Raw genomic sequence first — 17834 nt, 5'->3', positions numbered from 1 at the left:
GTGTTACAGACTAAATTTAAAATGGATTAAATTTCGATTATTTATTTTTTTGTCACTGGCCTACACATGATACCCCATAATATCAAAAAGGAATAATGTTTTTCAAACTATTTACAAGTTAATTAACACTGGAACCGCTAAAGCAGTCATTGTGACTGCTCATGAATTGTATTTATTTATTTATTACTCAGCCATTTTTTTTAGTCATGCTCCCTCTGTGCTTGACTTTTCCAAAAATAAAGTCTATATAACACACTGTCTGTGTTAGAATGTTAATATCACTAACAGAACTGGAGTTATAACCAGTTTTAGGAGGGCATGTCATTTTTCTGAATGGTTTTCCCCTCACCACGCACCAAACAACACTGTCATAAATGCATGGAAAGAAAATGTTTTTTTTTTGTCACAATTTTGGACAAATCTGTCAAGAATGAGAAAGGATTAAGCAGGTTTTAAATCAACTTGTGAATTTTATTGAATGTATATGTTCTACCCTTGATGTAATAAAATGTAAATAATTGGCAGATTATTCACAATTATTTATTAACAGCTGGATGTGTGTGTTCCCCGATGTGCTCTGGGTCTCTTTACACTGGGGACAGGTCAAACGGACAGGAAGCCACTGCAGGGAGAGCGAGAGAGAGGGTTCAACCACAACACACAGGAAACGATGTGGAAGAGAACGATTCCTCTCTGCGCTGCTGATGGCTCAAACAGGACTAGTATAGGCTCAGTGCACTACCTTTTTATTCTGATTCATCAGGGGGGTGCTGCAGCACACTCAGAGCCCCTACATCCCACAGCTATGGGCCTTACCCTTGTGTGACACTGCATTGTGCAACCTTGGAGGAGTCCTCTAGATATTGAACAAAAGAGAACACTCATGACTAAAATACATGATATTCTCCTACAGTTCAGAAGCTGACTTGAGGAATCCTGGCATAAATACAGTATGACTACAATAATGTACCAGTAGGTACTTTTTCCTCACAGCTATGTATAGAAAGTGGAAGAGTTATAAAGATTTTACCTTTGTTCTGAGACTACATGTTGATGTTGATGTCACCTCCTACTCTGGAGTTAAACTCTGAGGAAATTACAATGCTTCCACCCTGCGCTGTGATAGTAGACTGGGGATTGTAGGTTGGTCTCTGCAGGGGGAGAGAGACAGAGGGAGATAGAGGTAACCCTGTGTCCTCACCATGGTACTAAAACACAAAGCAAAACTCTGACCTCAAACATTTCAGCGAAATCGGTCTCACCGTTGTTGACAGGGCGTTTCTCCACCGTTGAGACTGTTTCTCTCTGCTATCCTCCCTTCAGTGTTCTCTCTGCTATCCTCCCTTCAGTGTTCTCTCTGCTATCCTCCCTTCAGTGTTCTCTCTGCTATCCTCCCTTCAGTGTTCTCTCTGCTATCCTCCCTTCAGTGTTCTCTCTGCTATCCTCCCTTCAGTGTTCTCTCTGCTATCCTCCCTTCAGTGTTCTCTCTGCTATCCTCCCTTCAGTGTTCTCTCTGCTATCCTCCTTTCAGTGTTCCCTCTGCTATCCTCCCTTCAGTATTCTCTCTGCTATCCTCCCTTCAGTGTTCTCTCTGCTATCCTCCCTTCAGTGTTCTCTCTGCTATCCTCCCTTCAGTGTTCTCTCTGCTATCCTCCCTTCAGTGTTCTCTCTGCTATCCTCCCTTCAGTGTTCTCTCTGCTATCCTCCCTTCAGTGTTCTCTCTGCTATCCTCCCTTCAGTGTTCCCTCTGCTATCCTCCCTTCAGTATTCTCTCTGCTATCCTCCCTTCAGTGTTCCCTCTGCTATCCTCCCTTCAGTATTCTCTCTGCTATCCTCCCTTCAGTGTTCCCTCTGCTATCCTCCCTTCAGTATTCTCTCTGCTATCCTCCCTTCAGTGTTCCCTCTGCTATCCTCCCTTCAGTATTCTCTCTGCTATCCTCCCTTCAGTGTTCTCTCTGCTATCCTCCCTTCAGTATTCTCTCTGCTATCCTCCCTTCAGTGTTCCCTCTGCTATCCTCCCTTCAGTATTCTCTCTGCTATCCTCCCTTCAGTATTCTCTCTGCTATCCTCCCTTCAGTATTCTCTCTGCTATCCTCCCTTCAGTGTTCCCTCTGCTATCCTCCCTTCAGTATTCTCTCTGCTATCCTCCCTTCAGTATTCTCTCTGCTATCCTCCCTTCAGTATTCTCTCTGCTATCCTCCCTTCAGTATTCTCTCTGCTATCCTCCCTTCAGTATTCTCTCTGCTATCCTCCCTTCAGTGTTCTCTCTGCTATCCCCCCTTCAGTGTTCTCTCTGCTATCCTCCCTTCAGTGTTCTCTCTGCTATCCCCCCTTCAGTGTTCTCTCTGCTATTCTCCCTTCAGTGTTCCCTCTGCTATCCTCCCTTCAGTGTTCTCTCTGCTATCCTCCCTACAGTGTTCCCTCTGCTATCCTCCCTTCAGTGTTCTCTCTGCTATCCTCCCTTCAGTGTTCCCTCTGCCATCCTCCCTTCAGTATTCTCTCTGCTATCCTCCCTTCAGTGTTCCCTCTGCTATCCTCCCTTCAGTGTTCCCTCTGCTATCCTCCCTTCAGTATTCTCTCTGCTATCCTCCCTTCAGTGTTCCCTCTGCTATCCTCCCTTCAGTATTCTCTCTGCTATCCTCCCTTCAGTGTTCTCTCTGCTATCCTCCCTTCAGTGTTCCCTCTGCTATCCTCCCTTCAGTGTTCCCTCTGCTATCCTCCCTTCAGTATTATCTCTGCTATCCTCCCTTCAGTGTTCTCTCTGCTATCCTCCCTTCAGTGTTCCCTCTGATATCCTCCCTTCAGTGTTCCCTCTGCTATCCTCCCTTCAGTATTCTCTCTGCTATCCTCCCTTCAGTGTTCTCTCTGCTATCCTCCCTTCAGTATTCTCTCTGCTATCCTCCCTTCAGTGTTCTCTCTGCTATCCTCCCTTCAGTGTTCCCTCTGCTATCCTCCCTTCAGTGTTCCCTCTGCTATCCTCCCTTCAGTGTTCTCTCTGCTATCCTCCCTTCAGTGTTCCCTCTGCTACCCTCCTTTTGAGAGTTGGCACTATGGTAGCATTCTCCTGGCATCTGCCAAACCCAGATTAGTCCGTCCGACTGCCAGATGGTGAAGCGTGATTCATCACTCCAGAGAACGCGTTTCCACTGCTCCAAAGTCCAATGGCGGCCAGCTTTACACCACTCCAGCCGACGTTTGGCATTACAGATGGTGATCTTCAGCTTGTGTGCAGCTGTCCTTTCATGGAAATCAATTTCATGAAGCTCCCGACGAACAGTTATTGTGCTGTCGCTGCTCCCAGAGGAAGTTCTGGTCCAGAAGGTTGTGTGTTTATACCTCTATCTGGCAATCCACCAAATTCACTTCAATATTCACCACCAACATTGACCAGTCAATGCTCAAATTAAATGAGTGTCCAAACCAAAGCTTTATTTATCTTGAGAAACTCTGGCCTACTGTACACAGACAGAGACGGGTGTGTTGTGTTTACTGCAACACATATTTAACAAACTAGTAATATTTACAAATGATTTGATCACACTTAACAATAAAATGTATCTTATTCAAAGTCAAAGGCGTTTTACTGAACAGCACTCTAACAGAACAGAACATGGATGTACAGTCACAGGAATACAACATAATAATCTCCTCACAACAACTGATTTATTAATGTCCATATCTGAAGTCATGACGACTGTCATCACCATCAAGTCACACGGTTGTGTTAGAACAGAAGGGTATGACTGTTGTCATGGAGACCCAGGTGTTCCTCCAGGACTTGAGAAGGCTCCTCTAATTGGCACAAGGACAAGGAGCAAGGTTCACAGCTGGTTAGTCCAAACGCTGGATAGAGGGGCTCAGTGAATGTGGTGTGGAATGTGTACAGGTGGGTCAATGTGTCAGAGAAGACCGTGTAGAAGGACAGAGTGCCAGCCGGCCAGTCCAGATACACTCCTATTCTATGCCTGGAGGGGTCCCTAAAGGGAGGGAAATTAATATATGCGCCATTATGACAAAAACTTGTTTTGTTTTCCATACACCAGGACTTGTCATTGCGTCCAATGGCAAAGTCATCGCTGATGCTGCCTCTTCTTTTGATTCCTTTGTATGTCACTCCAAGAGCAACGTCATCACTTGACTCCGTTTCCCAGTAATGGCGCTCAGTCAGACCCTCTCTACAAAGAACCTGATAACAACCATCAAATCTCTCTGTGTGATCAGGATATGGCTGTTCCTCAATCTCATATCTCACCACTGTGTTTCCTTTAGACAGAGAGAGGTGTCTGTTTGCTGTGTTTGGGTCCAGTGTGAGATCACAGGCATCTGTAGACAAGAGAAGAGGTAAGAGGAGAGCATCCGCTGGATTAAATCAGGAGTGTGTTGTTACCAGGGCTGTCAAACTATTTTAAAACATTGTTCATGTGTATTATAATACTTTCTTTCGTAGCAATGTTACTAACATTACATGTCAAGTATAATGTATTCTTACAGGTCTTCAGCAGCTCCAGTTTCACCCAGCACTCTTCGTTGTGGTCAATACTGTGCGAGAGGCAGTAGAATAGACAGAATATGTGAATATACTCAAAGGTCTTACTAGAGAATCTTGCTTTATTTTCATCAACTGCACTTACTTGATTTTCAGTCTACAGTCTGGATCTTTCATTGTAGCAGAGCGCATCTTCACTCCTGAGTCTCCTGGGTGATTGTAGCTCAGGTCCAGCTCTCTCAGGTGGGAGGGGTTTGACGTTAGTGCTGAAGCCAGAGAATCACAGCCTTCCTCTGTGACTCTACAGAATGGCAGCCTGCAAAGAGAGGTAATGACGATCCTTGGCACATAAATCTTGCTTTTATCACTCACAGCAGATTCAGACGAGACACAAATTGCAAGGCTCAAGACACGCCCACTTTACAATATGCCTCTCTGCCACAATTTGTCTTTATTTGAAAAGTGGACAATCTGTCAGCTAATTGCCACTTCACCGATTGCTTTCAAAATAGAAACGGACAATATTCATACGATTACCTGTGCAAACCACCTTTTCTCCTGTACTTTACTACCGGGGAAGTGTGAAACGATGTCTCAAAATGATGGGCTTATCATCGGAAATCGTAGACATGGTACAAAAAGTTTGGACCCACGTGTTTATTTATCAAAGTTGATATATCGATGGGGATTAAACGCACTGATATGGCAACTACATGACAAGAGAAGAAAACAGTCTGCTTACAGTAAGTGTTCCCCTTCGTGGGAGAAAATAGTTGATGTTTGATTAGATGATAATGTAGCCTAAACAAACTCGCCAGTCAGAAAAGAAAGCTGACACGGAAAATCCAAAACAATCGCGCAATTTGTTATCTTTCCCCTATTGTCAAATAAATATGCATTGGTTAATTCTAGAGCGATATATGTTAATTTTCACAACAGGTGGGTGCAATTTTTGGTACAAAACATTTCCGCCTTGTGTTTAGGCAGTGCTGCATTTGAGCTGGCACCTCTCCGTTTTCGACTGTTTTGTTCTGGAACCTATTTGGCCGGATCCGGTACCTCTCCTGGCATGAAAAATAACTTTTTACATTGATCGCTTTTATTATAATTTTTACAAAGTTCATTCGAGTTGCCTCTACATTAATTATCCTGCCCCCCACACAAAAAAACGTAATGTGAAAAAGTAGATTTTCAGGCCGGGCCTAATTTTCTAAGAGTTGATTTGGGTTGGGCCGGCCCGGGTTTATGGTTTGCGCAACATTGTAACCTATGTTTGAGACCAACGCATGGCCGTGACTGTGTGAGAAGCGCACCAGTATCTCTCACATAACTAGAATGAGATTCACTTTCTATGATCTCTCTCCCTCTCTGCTCTGATAGATTTGAGCCTGAAACTCTCATCTCTCCAGCGTTGCACTTCATTTATTTCCTTATAGAAGGGTTCTGAACGAACTGCAGCACCCCTGATAAATTGAAATACATTTGAAAAAGTGATATAATTACTGCGGTCTGTTCAGAAAGAAATGAAATCATTCAGAATAGCCTACAACACCATGAGAAGGCCTATAATTTAGCCACAGAGGATCTATAGCTTTTTTTTTTATAGCCTAGCTGTGGATTGTAGCCCAATAACAATATTTCAAATACAATCGAGGGAAAACAGGTTGGAAAGAAAATTGGCTCCTGCTGAAAAGATAAGACTCTATGCCTCCTGAGTGGCGCTTTCCCCCTTCTGATAACCAGGTGGCGAATCGCATCTCTGCATGTCTGGCAGACATATCAGTATGGATGACGGATCACCACCTCAAGCTGAACCCTGGCAAGACGGAGCTGCTCTTCCTCCCGGGAAGGACTGCCCGTTCCATGATCTCGCCATCACGGTTGACAACTCCGTTGTGTCCTCCTCCCAGAGTGCGAAGAGCCTTGGCGTGACCCTGGACAACACCCTGTCGTTCTCCATTAACATCAAGGCGGTGACCCGATCCTGCAGGTTCATGCTCTACAACATTCGAGAGTACGACCCTGCCTTACACAGGAAGCGGCACAGGTCCTAATCCAGGCACTTGTCATCTCCCGTCTGGATTACTGCAACTCGCTGTTGGCTGGGCTCCCTGCCTGTGCCATTAAACCCCTACAACTCATCCAGAATGCCGCAGCCCGTCTGGTGTTCAACCTTCCCAAGTTCTCTCACGTCACCCCCCTCCTCCGCACACTCCACTGGCTTCCAGTTGAAGCTCGCATCCGTTACAAGACCATGGTGCTTGCCTATGGAGCAGTGAGGGGAACGGCACCTCCGTACCTTCAGGCTCTGATCAGTCCCTACACCCAAACGAGGGCATTGCGTTCATCCACCTCTGGCCTGCTGGCTCCCCTTCCTCTGCGGAAGCATAGTTCCCGCTCAGCCCAGTCAAAACTGTTCGCTGCTCTGGCACCCCAATGGTGGAACAAGCTCCCTCACGACGCCAGGACAGCGGAGTCACTCACCACCTTCCGGAGACATTTGAAACCCCACCTCTTGGTCCTCTGTAGCTCAGCTGGTAGAGCACGGCGCTTATAACGCCAAGGTAGTGGGTTCGATCCCCGGGACCACCCATACACAAAAAATGTATGCACGCATGACTGTAAGTCGCTTTGGATAAAAGCGTCTGCTAAATGGCTTATTATTATTATTATTATTTAAGGAATACCTGGGATAGGATAAAGTAATCCTTCTACCCCCCCCACACACAAAAATTAAAAATAAAAAAATAAATGTAAAGTGGTTATCCCACTGGCTATAGGGTGAATGCACCAATTTGTAAGTCGCTCTGGATAAGAGCGTCTGCTAAATGACGTAAATGTAATGTAAATGCAGCTACAGACCCGGGTTCGATCCCAGGCTGTATCACAACCGGCCGTGATTGGGAGTCCCATAGGGCTTTGCACAATTGTTCCAGCATCGTCCGGGTTAGGGGAGGGTTTGGCCGGGTAGGCCGTCATTGTAAATAAGAATTTGTTCTTTACTGACTTGCCTAGTTAAATAAAGGTTAAATAAATAAAATATGCTTTAGGTTACCAAAATATTTGATAAACTTCCACTATTGTTTTACAAAAGAGAGAGAGCGCTGTCATTTGGCACGAGCAAATCGTCATCATCAGCGAGTGAGCTGCGCATCATGTCAGCTAAACAGGAAATTCCCTTCACATTTCTTTCAAGAAATCTGTAATGCTTCAGTAGAGCCCTAGATGACATCAATCATGAATAAGTAGCCTAATGTTGCACGTCTTTGGGTAAAAGCCATGGTAAAAGTTGACGGGAGATTGTGATGGGGCAGTTACAAATTCTCTTTGGGGCCGGTACCTTAGAAAGAGCTGGTTGGATAGAGAGTCATTTCATGCTAATTTATTAAATTAAGATCATATGTATATGCAAACGAGTTGTTATTTTCAAACATTATTATTAAATCAATATAATAACAAAACATAGAAAAGGGCCATATGTTTAAAAAAACGTTGGCAAATATAATTTCAAATAAGATTTTTGTGTATATTTGACATTCAATTGAATAAATGAAGTCCCACCAAAATGTTTCGGATTCCATAGATTTTCTGTGTCATTATCCCAGTGTGGATGTGCTATAATACAGTCAATATTAGATTGATTTTTTTAATTGATAAAGAGTTGAGTATCCTACTCCATTAAGCAGCTGTTACATTGATCTGACCTGTATTTATGACCTTTTATACATTTTGATGACCGTTGCTATAGACAAAATGGAATGTACATGAATGTAGTCAAATATGTGCGTCCACATAATTTACAAACTCGCCCGTGTTGCTTCTTTCTATTGAAAATACCAGTTTTGATTGAAAGTTGAATAGTTTTGCTTTAGTGTCAGGTGCATAAATGATCCACTTGATCCACGGCAGGCTGAGTGAGTGAGTGTAGCCTACCAACCTCAGGGTCTCCAGTTTACAGTGGGGATTCCCCAGTCCAGCAGAGAGCAGCTTCACTCCTGAATCCTGCAGGTCATTGTAACTCAGGTCCAGCTCTTTCAGGTGTGAGGGGATGGTCTTAAGAGCTGATGCCAGTGCTTCACAACTTTCGTTATTGAGATAACACTGATAGAGCCTAAATGAGACATTTCAAAGAAACATATGAAGACAGAAATTCCCCAGTCCCTGCCAGCCACCACCATGATTGAAACTGTTTTACTCAGCTACCTGTTTTGTTGGATTTGGCCCAAACCTTTTATCCTGCGTCCCAGATCTGTTTTTGATCCATGCACAGTTTTCTCCTATATCAGCTGTTGAACTCTGTAGCTGTCTTAAATCAACATTGGCCTTTTAGTGACATCCCTCTTAATAATTTTGACCTCGCTCTAAGGAATATGTACTTAGTGTCTTGGAATGTTGTATAACCTTCCCCTGATCACTGCCTGTCCACAACATCCATGGGATGTTTTAGAAATCCTCCATAATATTTATTTAACATTGAAAGTGTGGAGTTGGTTGTGGAGATTAGTGAAAATAATCAGGCTATGTCCTTCAGGTGTACAGTACATCCTTCAGGTAATACAAACGTGAGAACAAGAAACATACTGACCTCAATTTCTCCAGTTTACAGTGTGGACTTTTCAGTCCAGTGCAGAGCAGCTCCACTCTTGAATCGATCAGGTCACAGTGAACAATGTCCAGCTCTTTCAGATGAGAGGAATTTGAGCTGATAGCTGAGACTAGTACTTCACAGAAGTTGTCTGTTAGTTTATTTCGATACAGCCTGTACACAAGATTTATTTCATTTGATTAAAACATGCATTTTTTTGTAATTCAAAGATTTCAACATGCTAAATCAAATGCCTGCATTTATTTTGTAAATCAAACAACTCCTGACAAATAAATTAATTAAATTCACAGTCCAAATTAATGTACTAACAGAAAAACTACTGACCTCAGTATCTCCAGTTTACAGGGTTGACTCCCTAGTCCAATAGAGAGTGCCTCAACTACAGAATCCTGCAGTTTGATGTTACTCAAGACCAGCTCTCTCAGGTTGCAGCAGATAAATGTTTTCACAGAGGAGACCAAATTATCACGTCCCTCGTTTGAGAATCCATTCCCGCTGAGACTGCAATGGCAGATATAATGCATTTTAAAGCAGCTTGTTTAATCAACACATTGAGGCAGATTGTTTTGTGAGACATGCTATTATAATTGTATGTGTAATTACATGTTACTGGATGCACGTAACATAACTGGTATCGTAGCATCTGTCAACAGACTGATGCGACGACTAATGAGAAACTTTTGTTTCGGTGCGTCATTAGCACATGGTTTGCAGTAATATGTAATCTCGGACACCCAGAACTAAAATCTTGCATAATTGCATCAGATGCTCGATTAATGCAGCATTCACGTGCTGGTCAGAACAAGGAAACTATAAAATTTCCGACTTGCTAACACAACCAGTTAGCAAGTCAAAGATTTTAGAGTTTTCTAGTTGCGACTAGCACGTGAACGCGGCATAAGTCAATTTTAGGCAAATGTTTGCCTAAATGATCATGGTCAAAGTAGTGACAAAGAACATATCTACACATGCAAGAAAGAAAATGTGACCTCATCATTCAACAGCACTTTTCTTCTTATTTAAAAAAATAAAATAATAATCTCTTCAATTACCTCAGTGCTTCCAGTTTACAGTCTGGGCTAGACAGTCCAGTACAAAGCACATCCACTTCTGAATCCGGCAAGATTGAATCTAACAGGTGCAGTTCTCTCAGTGGTGAGTTTGGTAACTGGAGAGCTGAGGCCAACGTTGCACAGTACCATCTATCCAGATAAACGCCTTCAATTCTGCAGAAACAGGAAAATTACATTTAGCTTCATTTTAGTCATTTAGCAGACGCTCTTGTCCAGAGTGATTAGGGTTAAGGGCCTTGCTTTTCACCTAGTCAACTCAGGTATTCGAACCAGCAACCTTGCGGTTACTGGCCTAACGGTCTTAACTGCTAGACTACCTGCCGCCCTAATTATTCCTGTGAAGATTTGGATCTGCACAGTTCTCCATAATTTTTGTTTACACACAGGCCCCGATTCCGATCTGAGTTAAGCATGCTTAAATGGAATGTAATTCCCTTTTCATGTGTTTTTCTCCATGCGTATTTTTGACCTTGAATGCTATTCACCCACTATTCATTTGAGGTGGAGCTTGAATAAATGAAGGTGTGGTGGAGGTGTCTACAAATACGCCGTAATCTGCCCTTGACTTAATTTCCCCACCTTTACGCGTGAGGAAACTGTGAATAAGGTTGAGCGAACCTGACGGTTCCAAGTGGAAACAGCATCTACTTTCTTTTTTCCAATACAAATAAAAGCATTCTCCATGCACTGTAATTTATAAATTGACAAGTGCTAGGTAAATGAGTAATCCATTTGGAGAAGGGGATTGTAAATACATAGTAATTGTGATCCTTATGATCCCTGGATAGTGCCAAATAATGAACGTGAGGCCCCCAGAGTGCCAAACATTGAACGTGAGGCCCCCAGAGTGCCAAACATTGAACGTGAGGCCCCCAGAGTGCCAAACATTGAATGTGAGGCCCCCAGAGTGCCAAACATTGAACGTGAGGCCCCCAGAGTGCCAAACATTGAACGTGAGGCCCCCAGAGTGCCAAACATTGAACGTGAGGCCCCCAGAGTGCCAAACATTGAACGTGAGGCCCCCAGAGTGCCAAACATTGAACGTGAGGCCCCCAGAGTGCCAAACATTGAACGTGAGGCCCCCAGAGTGCCAAACATTGAACGTGAGGCCCCCAGAGTGCCAAACATTGAACGTGAGGCCCCCAGAGTGCCAAACATTGAACGTGAGGCCCCCAGAGTGCCAAACATTGAACGTGAGGCCCCCAGAGTGCCAAACATTGAACGTGAGGCCCCCAGAGTGCCAAACATTGAACGTGAGGCCCCCAGAGTGCCAAACATTGAACGTGAGGCCCCCAGAGTGCCAAACATTGAACTTCAGGCGAAAAAAGCATGACGCTAGAACGTCTGCACCATGAAAGCTGGAATCCGTTCTTGGTGAAACTGCCACGTCTTTTTGGGATATTACAACAACAAAGAAGTTACTTCAAACAACAAACACTGTTTTGTTCCCCCCAACATCATTGCAGGCGCGACAGACCACGTTGCCAGACACTCCTCTCCTCTGTTTCTTCAACAAAACAAAAACACTAATAAAGGTATTGGGGTGAACAGTGGCACTGTTTCACCTTATGCGGATTCCAGCTTTACAAGGGATATCCAGTAGAATTGTTTTACTGGTAAAGTATTAAGTAGCAGCCATATCAGCCAGGGAAACTAACTGTTCTCACTTTATGATAGAACATTCAGATTTATCTCCCTAACTATGGCGCTATTTACCTGAATTATTAGGATGTCCTTGTGATCACAACAAAACTACTTATTCTGCTCAAATAGAGATCATTAAATTGTGTTTTCTTTGGAAAGATGGGCCTGGCTAAGAAAATAACATTCAGTTAAGTAGCCTAACTCTCCTCTCAAAGTTGGGTGTGTATATTCTGGGGGCCCATGCTCCCGTCATCTCACATCTGTGTCTGAATTTTATAAAAACATTTAAATAAATAATTTTGACAGTAACCCACATGTAGCAAGCGTGGTGTCCAATCTACATGGGTGGTAGGTGATTCAGACAATATCGTTTTCATGCATCTAATTGCCGCCAGCCTCTGCCTCCTCAGTTAATTGGCTATCAAGCTTTTTTTTAAGTTAGTGAATCAGGTCGGACTCGGCTGGAGAGTGAGTGCGTTGTTCAAGATGGATAAACAAAAGGTAAGACCAAGTTGTGCACAAAAACGCCTCAAAAAAGTTATCTGATCAAGGTCGTGCCAAATTACCAAAGATAACCACATCAGCAATGCTACCACATCCTCAACTGAGGAAACTCCATGGCAGGTGGAAGCTAGTAGGCCTACTTATGCGCTAGCAGCCTCCCAGTCCCAACAGAGATCTCACTGCCCGGGTCAATGACAGAGGCCTGGCTCCTCCTCTTCCTCCTCCCTCCAGAATAGTGACAGTTCCTCTAGTAAGAGTGCCGGCCCTCTTTATCCTGACCACCTCCTCTCCCAGAAAATCAAGCTGATGACTGCCAGAGACCTTAGCGGGCGATCATGATAGCGAACCCCCATCTGTGAACACTGGTAAGCCTACGAGTGACGAGACGGACAGCCCAGACGGCGTGGAGTCAGAGTTCCACTGTGTAATATAAATAGGCTACCAGCTAAATACTGTATATAGCTATAGATAGGCTAGTAAACTAGACTGCATTGTCTGCATAATGAAACAATCCCTAGAAAGCTATTGTTTTGACGTTGGACTGATTGTATTATTTGGCATTAATAGACTGGTTTTACACAGCACAAACTTTCTATCCAAGCTGTGAGACAGCGCAAAGACGGCCAAGGTAGGCTGTAGAGACAATGACGACCAAATAAAAATAAACGTATCCCGCTATAGGCTACTACAAGCGCTAGCACCACATAATCTGATAACCTATCGATAGACGGCAGCGTAGACGTCGCAATTTCACAACCATGGACAGCGACCGGTAGTCTATACTTTGTACTTTGACGCATTCGGGAGAAGGGGTTGGAAGGGTCCCAAAGCTGACTTTATGGGAGTCCGGAGAAACTGCGCTACACCAGTGCATATGTTCCATACTAACAGCCATCCAAATACAGACTTAGCTGATTTCTCAACAACATGGTTATTGCAGTTCGGGGAAAATTGGTAATTGCTCCAAAGCATCATGAAAAAAAATATTGTAAATTATGTCAGCTGTTCGACCAGAGAGAAGAAAGCTAAATATTTGCTTGTTATCGGCACAATAATATTTCAGCAAAGCGGGTTTATATTAAAAATTAGACAAGATACAGTATATTCATTGTTATTTGGTATGTGTGAATTTGCCAATCATTCTTACATTGCCTTTCTGCAGTTCCTCACAGCTGGAAGAAGTCTGAAATAACCCTTTTGGGAGGTTTTATATTTCTTCAGGACAAACTCATCCAACACGTCCTCTGACATCAGAAGTACATAGGCCAGTACTGAGCAATGGGCAGGTGAGAGCTCTCTGTCTGCTTCCTTTTTTGACAGATATCTCTGAATGTCTTCATGTAGGGAATGGTCTTTAACTTCTTCAGTCAAAGAGAAAAGATTGAGGCACCTCTCAGGAGAGACATCCATTAGATCCATCTCCTTAAGTATTGTCTTAATTTCTTTAACAATCTCTGAACTGTTCTCTGTCTTTGGCAGCAGGCCTTGTAGGAGACACTGAACGGATTCCATAGAGATTCCAAGAAGGAAGCGGAGGAACATGTCCATCTCTCCATTCTCTCTGGACACAGAATTGTACATTGTAATCTCCATCAACTCATCCAAGGGAAGGTCTACAGGCTCCTTCTCCAATAGAGCTTCGAGATATGGTTCTGAACCTTCCATCAGGAAAGACTTGAGGCTCGATGACGTCTTAAGGCTCTTGGTTGCAAAACAGTGGAAAACAAAGAGGGCAGCAACAAACTCCTGAATGGTCAGATGCATGAAGCAGTACATTTTCTTTTTGTACACCTTCTCTTCTTTAAAGATTTCTGTGCACAATGCAGAGTAGACTGCAACTTCACTGATGTCAATGCCATATTCATTCAGGTCTTCCTTATAGAACATGAGATTGCGTTTCTCCAGATGTTCAAACGCTAGCTTCCCCAGTTTCAGAAGGAAGTCTTTATTTGATTCCCAGATCTTCTGTTTATCCCTCTCATGCCCAGGATCCTTCTGTGCCAGCTGTATTTGAATGAGCAGGAAGTGAGTGTACATCTCAGTCAGAGTTGTAGGGATTTCTCCATTCACATTTTCTCTCAACAGTTCCTCAAGAACCTTAGCGGAAATCCAACAGAAGACTGGTATGTGGCACATGATTTTGAAGGTTCTTGATGTTGTAATGTGTGCAATGATTCTTCTGGCCACTTCCCCATTCTTGACCCTCTTCTTGAAGTACTCCTCTTTCTGTCGCTCATTGAACCCTCGTACTTCTGTCACCAGGTTGATGTACATACGGGGAATCTGATTGGCTGCTGCAGGTCTAGAGGTTATCCAGATCAGAGCGTTAGGAAGCAGCTTCTCCTCGATGAGGTTTGTCACCAACGCATCTACATTACCTGCCTTTGTAACATTAGTCACCCTCTTGGCATTGAATTTTAGTGGAAGTCGCTTTTCATCCAGACCATCAAAGATGAACAGAACTTTGCTGGTAGCATATATCTTTGCGTCTTTTATCTCTGTAAGTTCAGGGTGGAAGTCATTTATAAGTCCATGAAGACTTAACTCATCATCTTTGAACGAATGTAGCTCTCTGAAAGGGAGGACAAAGATGAAATCCAAATCCTGATTGGCTTTTCCTTCGGCCCAGTCAAGGACGAACTTCTGCACTGAGACTGTTTTTCCAATGCCAGCAATACCCTTTGTCAGCACAGTTCTGATGGGTCTCCTCTCTTCTCTCTCTTGTTCAGCTAAGGGTTTGAATATGTCATTGCAGTTGATTGGAGTGTCTGATGATGGTTCTCTCCTGGATGTATATTCAATCTGCCGAACCTCATGTTCGTTATTAAGTCCTTCATTCTCTCCCAGTGTGATGTAGAGCTGTGTGTAGATGCTGTTGAGGAGAGTTTCTTCCTCTTCAGTGCCTTCAAACACAAACCTAAACTTCTTCTTCAGACTGGCTTTATGTTCCTCTTTAACTCTCTGTATGAGTTCTGCAAGGACAGAGTCAGAAAAAAACAGCTTAGTTAGAGCATAAGATGAAGAAGAAGTCTTATCCACCTTTCACTCATATGGATCAGACTGCCTACTCATAGGCCACTATAAGCCCTAGTGTGGTGCTGTGGGGTTTTCATTTAATTTTTTATTTATCAGTAGTCAACTAAATTCTTAATTCCTCATCATACTCCTTTATTAGTAGTCATCTTCTTCAACTCATTCCATTCCTCATCATACTCCTTTATTAGTAGTCATCTTCTTCAACTCATTCCATTCCTCATCCTACTCCTTTTGAGTCCACACTTATTATACTGTATGTATGGTAACACCACCTATGGTACCACCTATGGTAACACCTCCTGTGGCTATGGTAACACCTCCTATGGTAACACCATCTATGTCTATGGTAACACATCCTATGGTAACACCACCTATGGCTATGGTAACACCTCCTATGGTAACACCACCTATGGTAACACCTCCTGTGGCTATGGTAACACCTCCTATGGTAACACCACCTATGTCTATGGTAACACATCCTATGGTAACACCACCTATGTCTATGGTAACACCTCCTATGGTAACGCCACCTATGGCTACACCTACTATGGCTATGGTAACACCTATGGTAACACCACCTATGGCTATGGTAACACCAGCTATGGCTATGGTAACACCTCCTATGGTTATGGTAACACCTCCTATGGTAACACCACCTATGGCTATGGTAACACCTCCTATTGCTATGGTAACACCACCTATGGCTATGGTAAAACCTCCTATGGTAACACCACCTATGGCTATGGTAACACCACCTATGGCTATGGTAACACCACCTATGGCTATGGTAACACCACCTATGGCTATGGTAACACCACCTATGGCTATGGTAACACCTACTATGGCTATGGTAACACCTCCTACTGCTATGGCTATGGTAACACCACCTCTGGCTATGGTACTACCTCCTATGGCTATGATAACACATGCTATGGTAACACCACCTATGTCTATGGCAACACCTCCAATGGCTATGGTAACTCCACCTATGGCTATGGTAACACCTCCTATGGCTATTGTAACACCTCATATGGCTATGGTAACACATCCTATGTCTATGGAAACATCACCTATGGTAACACCACCTATGGCTATGGTAACACCTACTATGGCTATGGTAACACCTATGGTAACACCAACTATGGTGACACCACCTATGGCTATTGTAACACCTCCTATGGCTATGGTAACATTTACATTTACATTTACGTCATTTAGCAGACGCTCTTATCCAGAGCGACTTACAGTTAGTGCATACATTATTGAATTTTTTCATACTGGCCCCCCGTGGGAATCGAACCCACAACCCTGGCGTTGCAAACACCATGCTCTACCAACTGAGCCCTGCCGGCCATTCCCTCCCCTACCCTGGACGACGCTGGGCCAATTGTGCGCCGCCCCCATTGGTCTCCCGGTTGCGGCCGGCTACGACAGAGCCTGGATTCGAACCAGGATCTCTAGTGGCACAGCTAGCACTGCGATGCAGTGCCTTAGACCACTGCGCCACTCGGGAGATGTAACACCTCCTGTGGCTATGGTACCACCACCTATGGCAACACCACCTATGGCTATGGTAACACCTCCTATGGTAACACCACCTATGGCTATGGTAACACCTCCTATGGCTATAGTAACACCCACTATGGCTATGGTAACACATCATATGGTAACACCATCTATGGCAACACCACCTATGGCTATGGTAACACCTCCTATGGTAACACCTCCTATGGCTATGGTAACACCACCTATGGTAACACCTCCTATGGTAACACCAGCTATGGTAACATCTAATATGGCTATGGTAACACCATCTATTGCTATGGCTATGGTAACACCTATGGCAACACCGGCTATGGTAACTCCACCTATGGCTATGGTAACACCTCCTATGGCTATTGTAACAACTCCTATGGCTATGGTAACACCACCTATGGCTATGTCAACACCTGCTATGGTAACACCACCTATGGTAGCACCTCCTATGTCTATGGTAACACCTCCTATGGTAACACCTCCTATGGCTATGGTAACACCACCTATGGTAACACCTCCTATGGTAACACCACCTATGGCTATGGTAACACCTACTATGGCTATGGTAACACCTTATATTGCTATGGCTATACCTATGGTAACACCGGCTATGGTAACACCACCTATGGCTATTGTAACACCTCCTCTGGCTATGGTAACTCCTCCTATGGCTATGGTAACACCTCCTATGGTAACACCTCCTATGGCTATGGTAACACCTCCTATGGCTATGGTAACTCCACCTATGGCTATGGTAACACGTGCTATGGTAACACCACCTATGGTAACACCTCCTGTGGCTATGGTAACACCTCCTGTGGCTATGGTAACACCACCTATGGCAACACTTCCTCTGGCTATAGTAACACCCTCTATGGCTATGGTAACACCTCATATGGCAACACAGCCTATGGCAACACCACCTATGGCTATGGTAACACCTCCTATG

The 17834-nt window shown here is 43.9% G+C and overlaps 1 protein-coding gene across 1 annotated transcript; it reads right to left on the bottom strand.

The window, feature by feature from the left end:
- Window positions 1–3377: 3377 nt before the first annotated feature.
- Window positions 3378–15495, bottom strand: LOC121551582 (NACHT, LRR and PYD domains-containing protein 12-like). Its single transcript, XM_045205118.1, has 9 exons — window positions 15478–15495; window positions 13461–15313; window positions 10145–10318; window positions 9417–9593; window positions 9072–9245; window positions 8424–8597; window positions 4632–4802; window positions 4490–4539; window positions 3378–4323 (listed from the first exon to the last, which is right to left on the bottom strand). Exons 1-9 carry the CDS (start codon window positions 15493–15495, stop codon window positions 3725–3727), a joined length of 3390 nt encoding a protein of 1129 aa, XP_045061053.1. The 3' UTR covers window positions 3378–3724.
- Between the last annotated feature and the right edge of the window lie 2339 nt (window positions 15496–17834).

This window comes from Coregonus clupeaformis, chromosome 19, assembly GCF_020615455.1.
Source record: "Coregonus clupeaformis isolate EN_2021a chromosome 19, ASM2061545v1, whole genome shotgun sequence".
Taxonomy (NCBI): domain Eukaryota; kingdom Metazoa; phylum Chordata; class Actinopteri; order Salmoniformes; family Salmonidae; genus Coregonus; species Coregonus clupeaformis.
The sequence above is the reverse complement of the archived record's forward strand: the minus strand, read 5'-3'. Positions and strand labels throughout refer to the sequence as shown.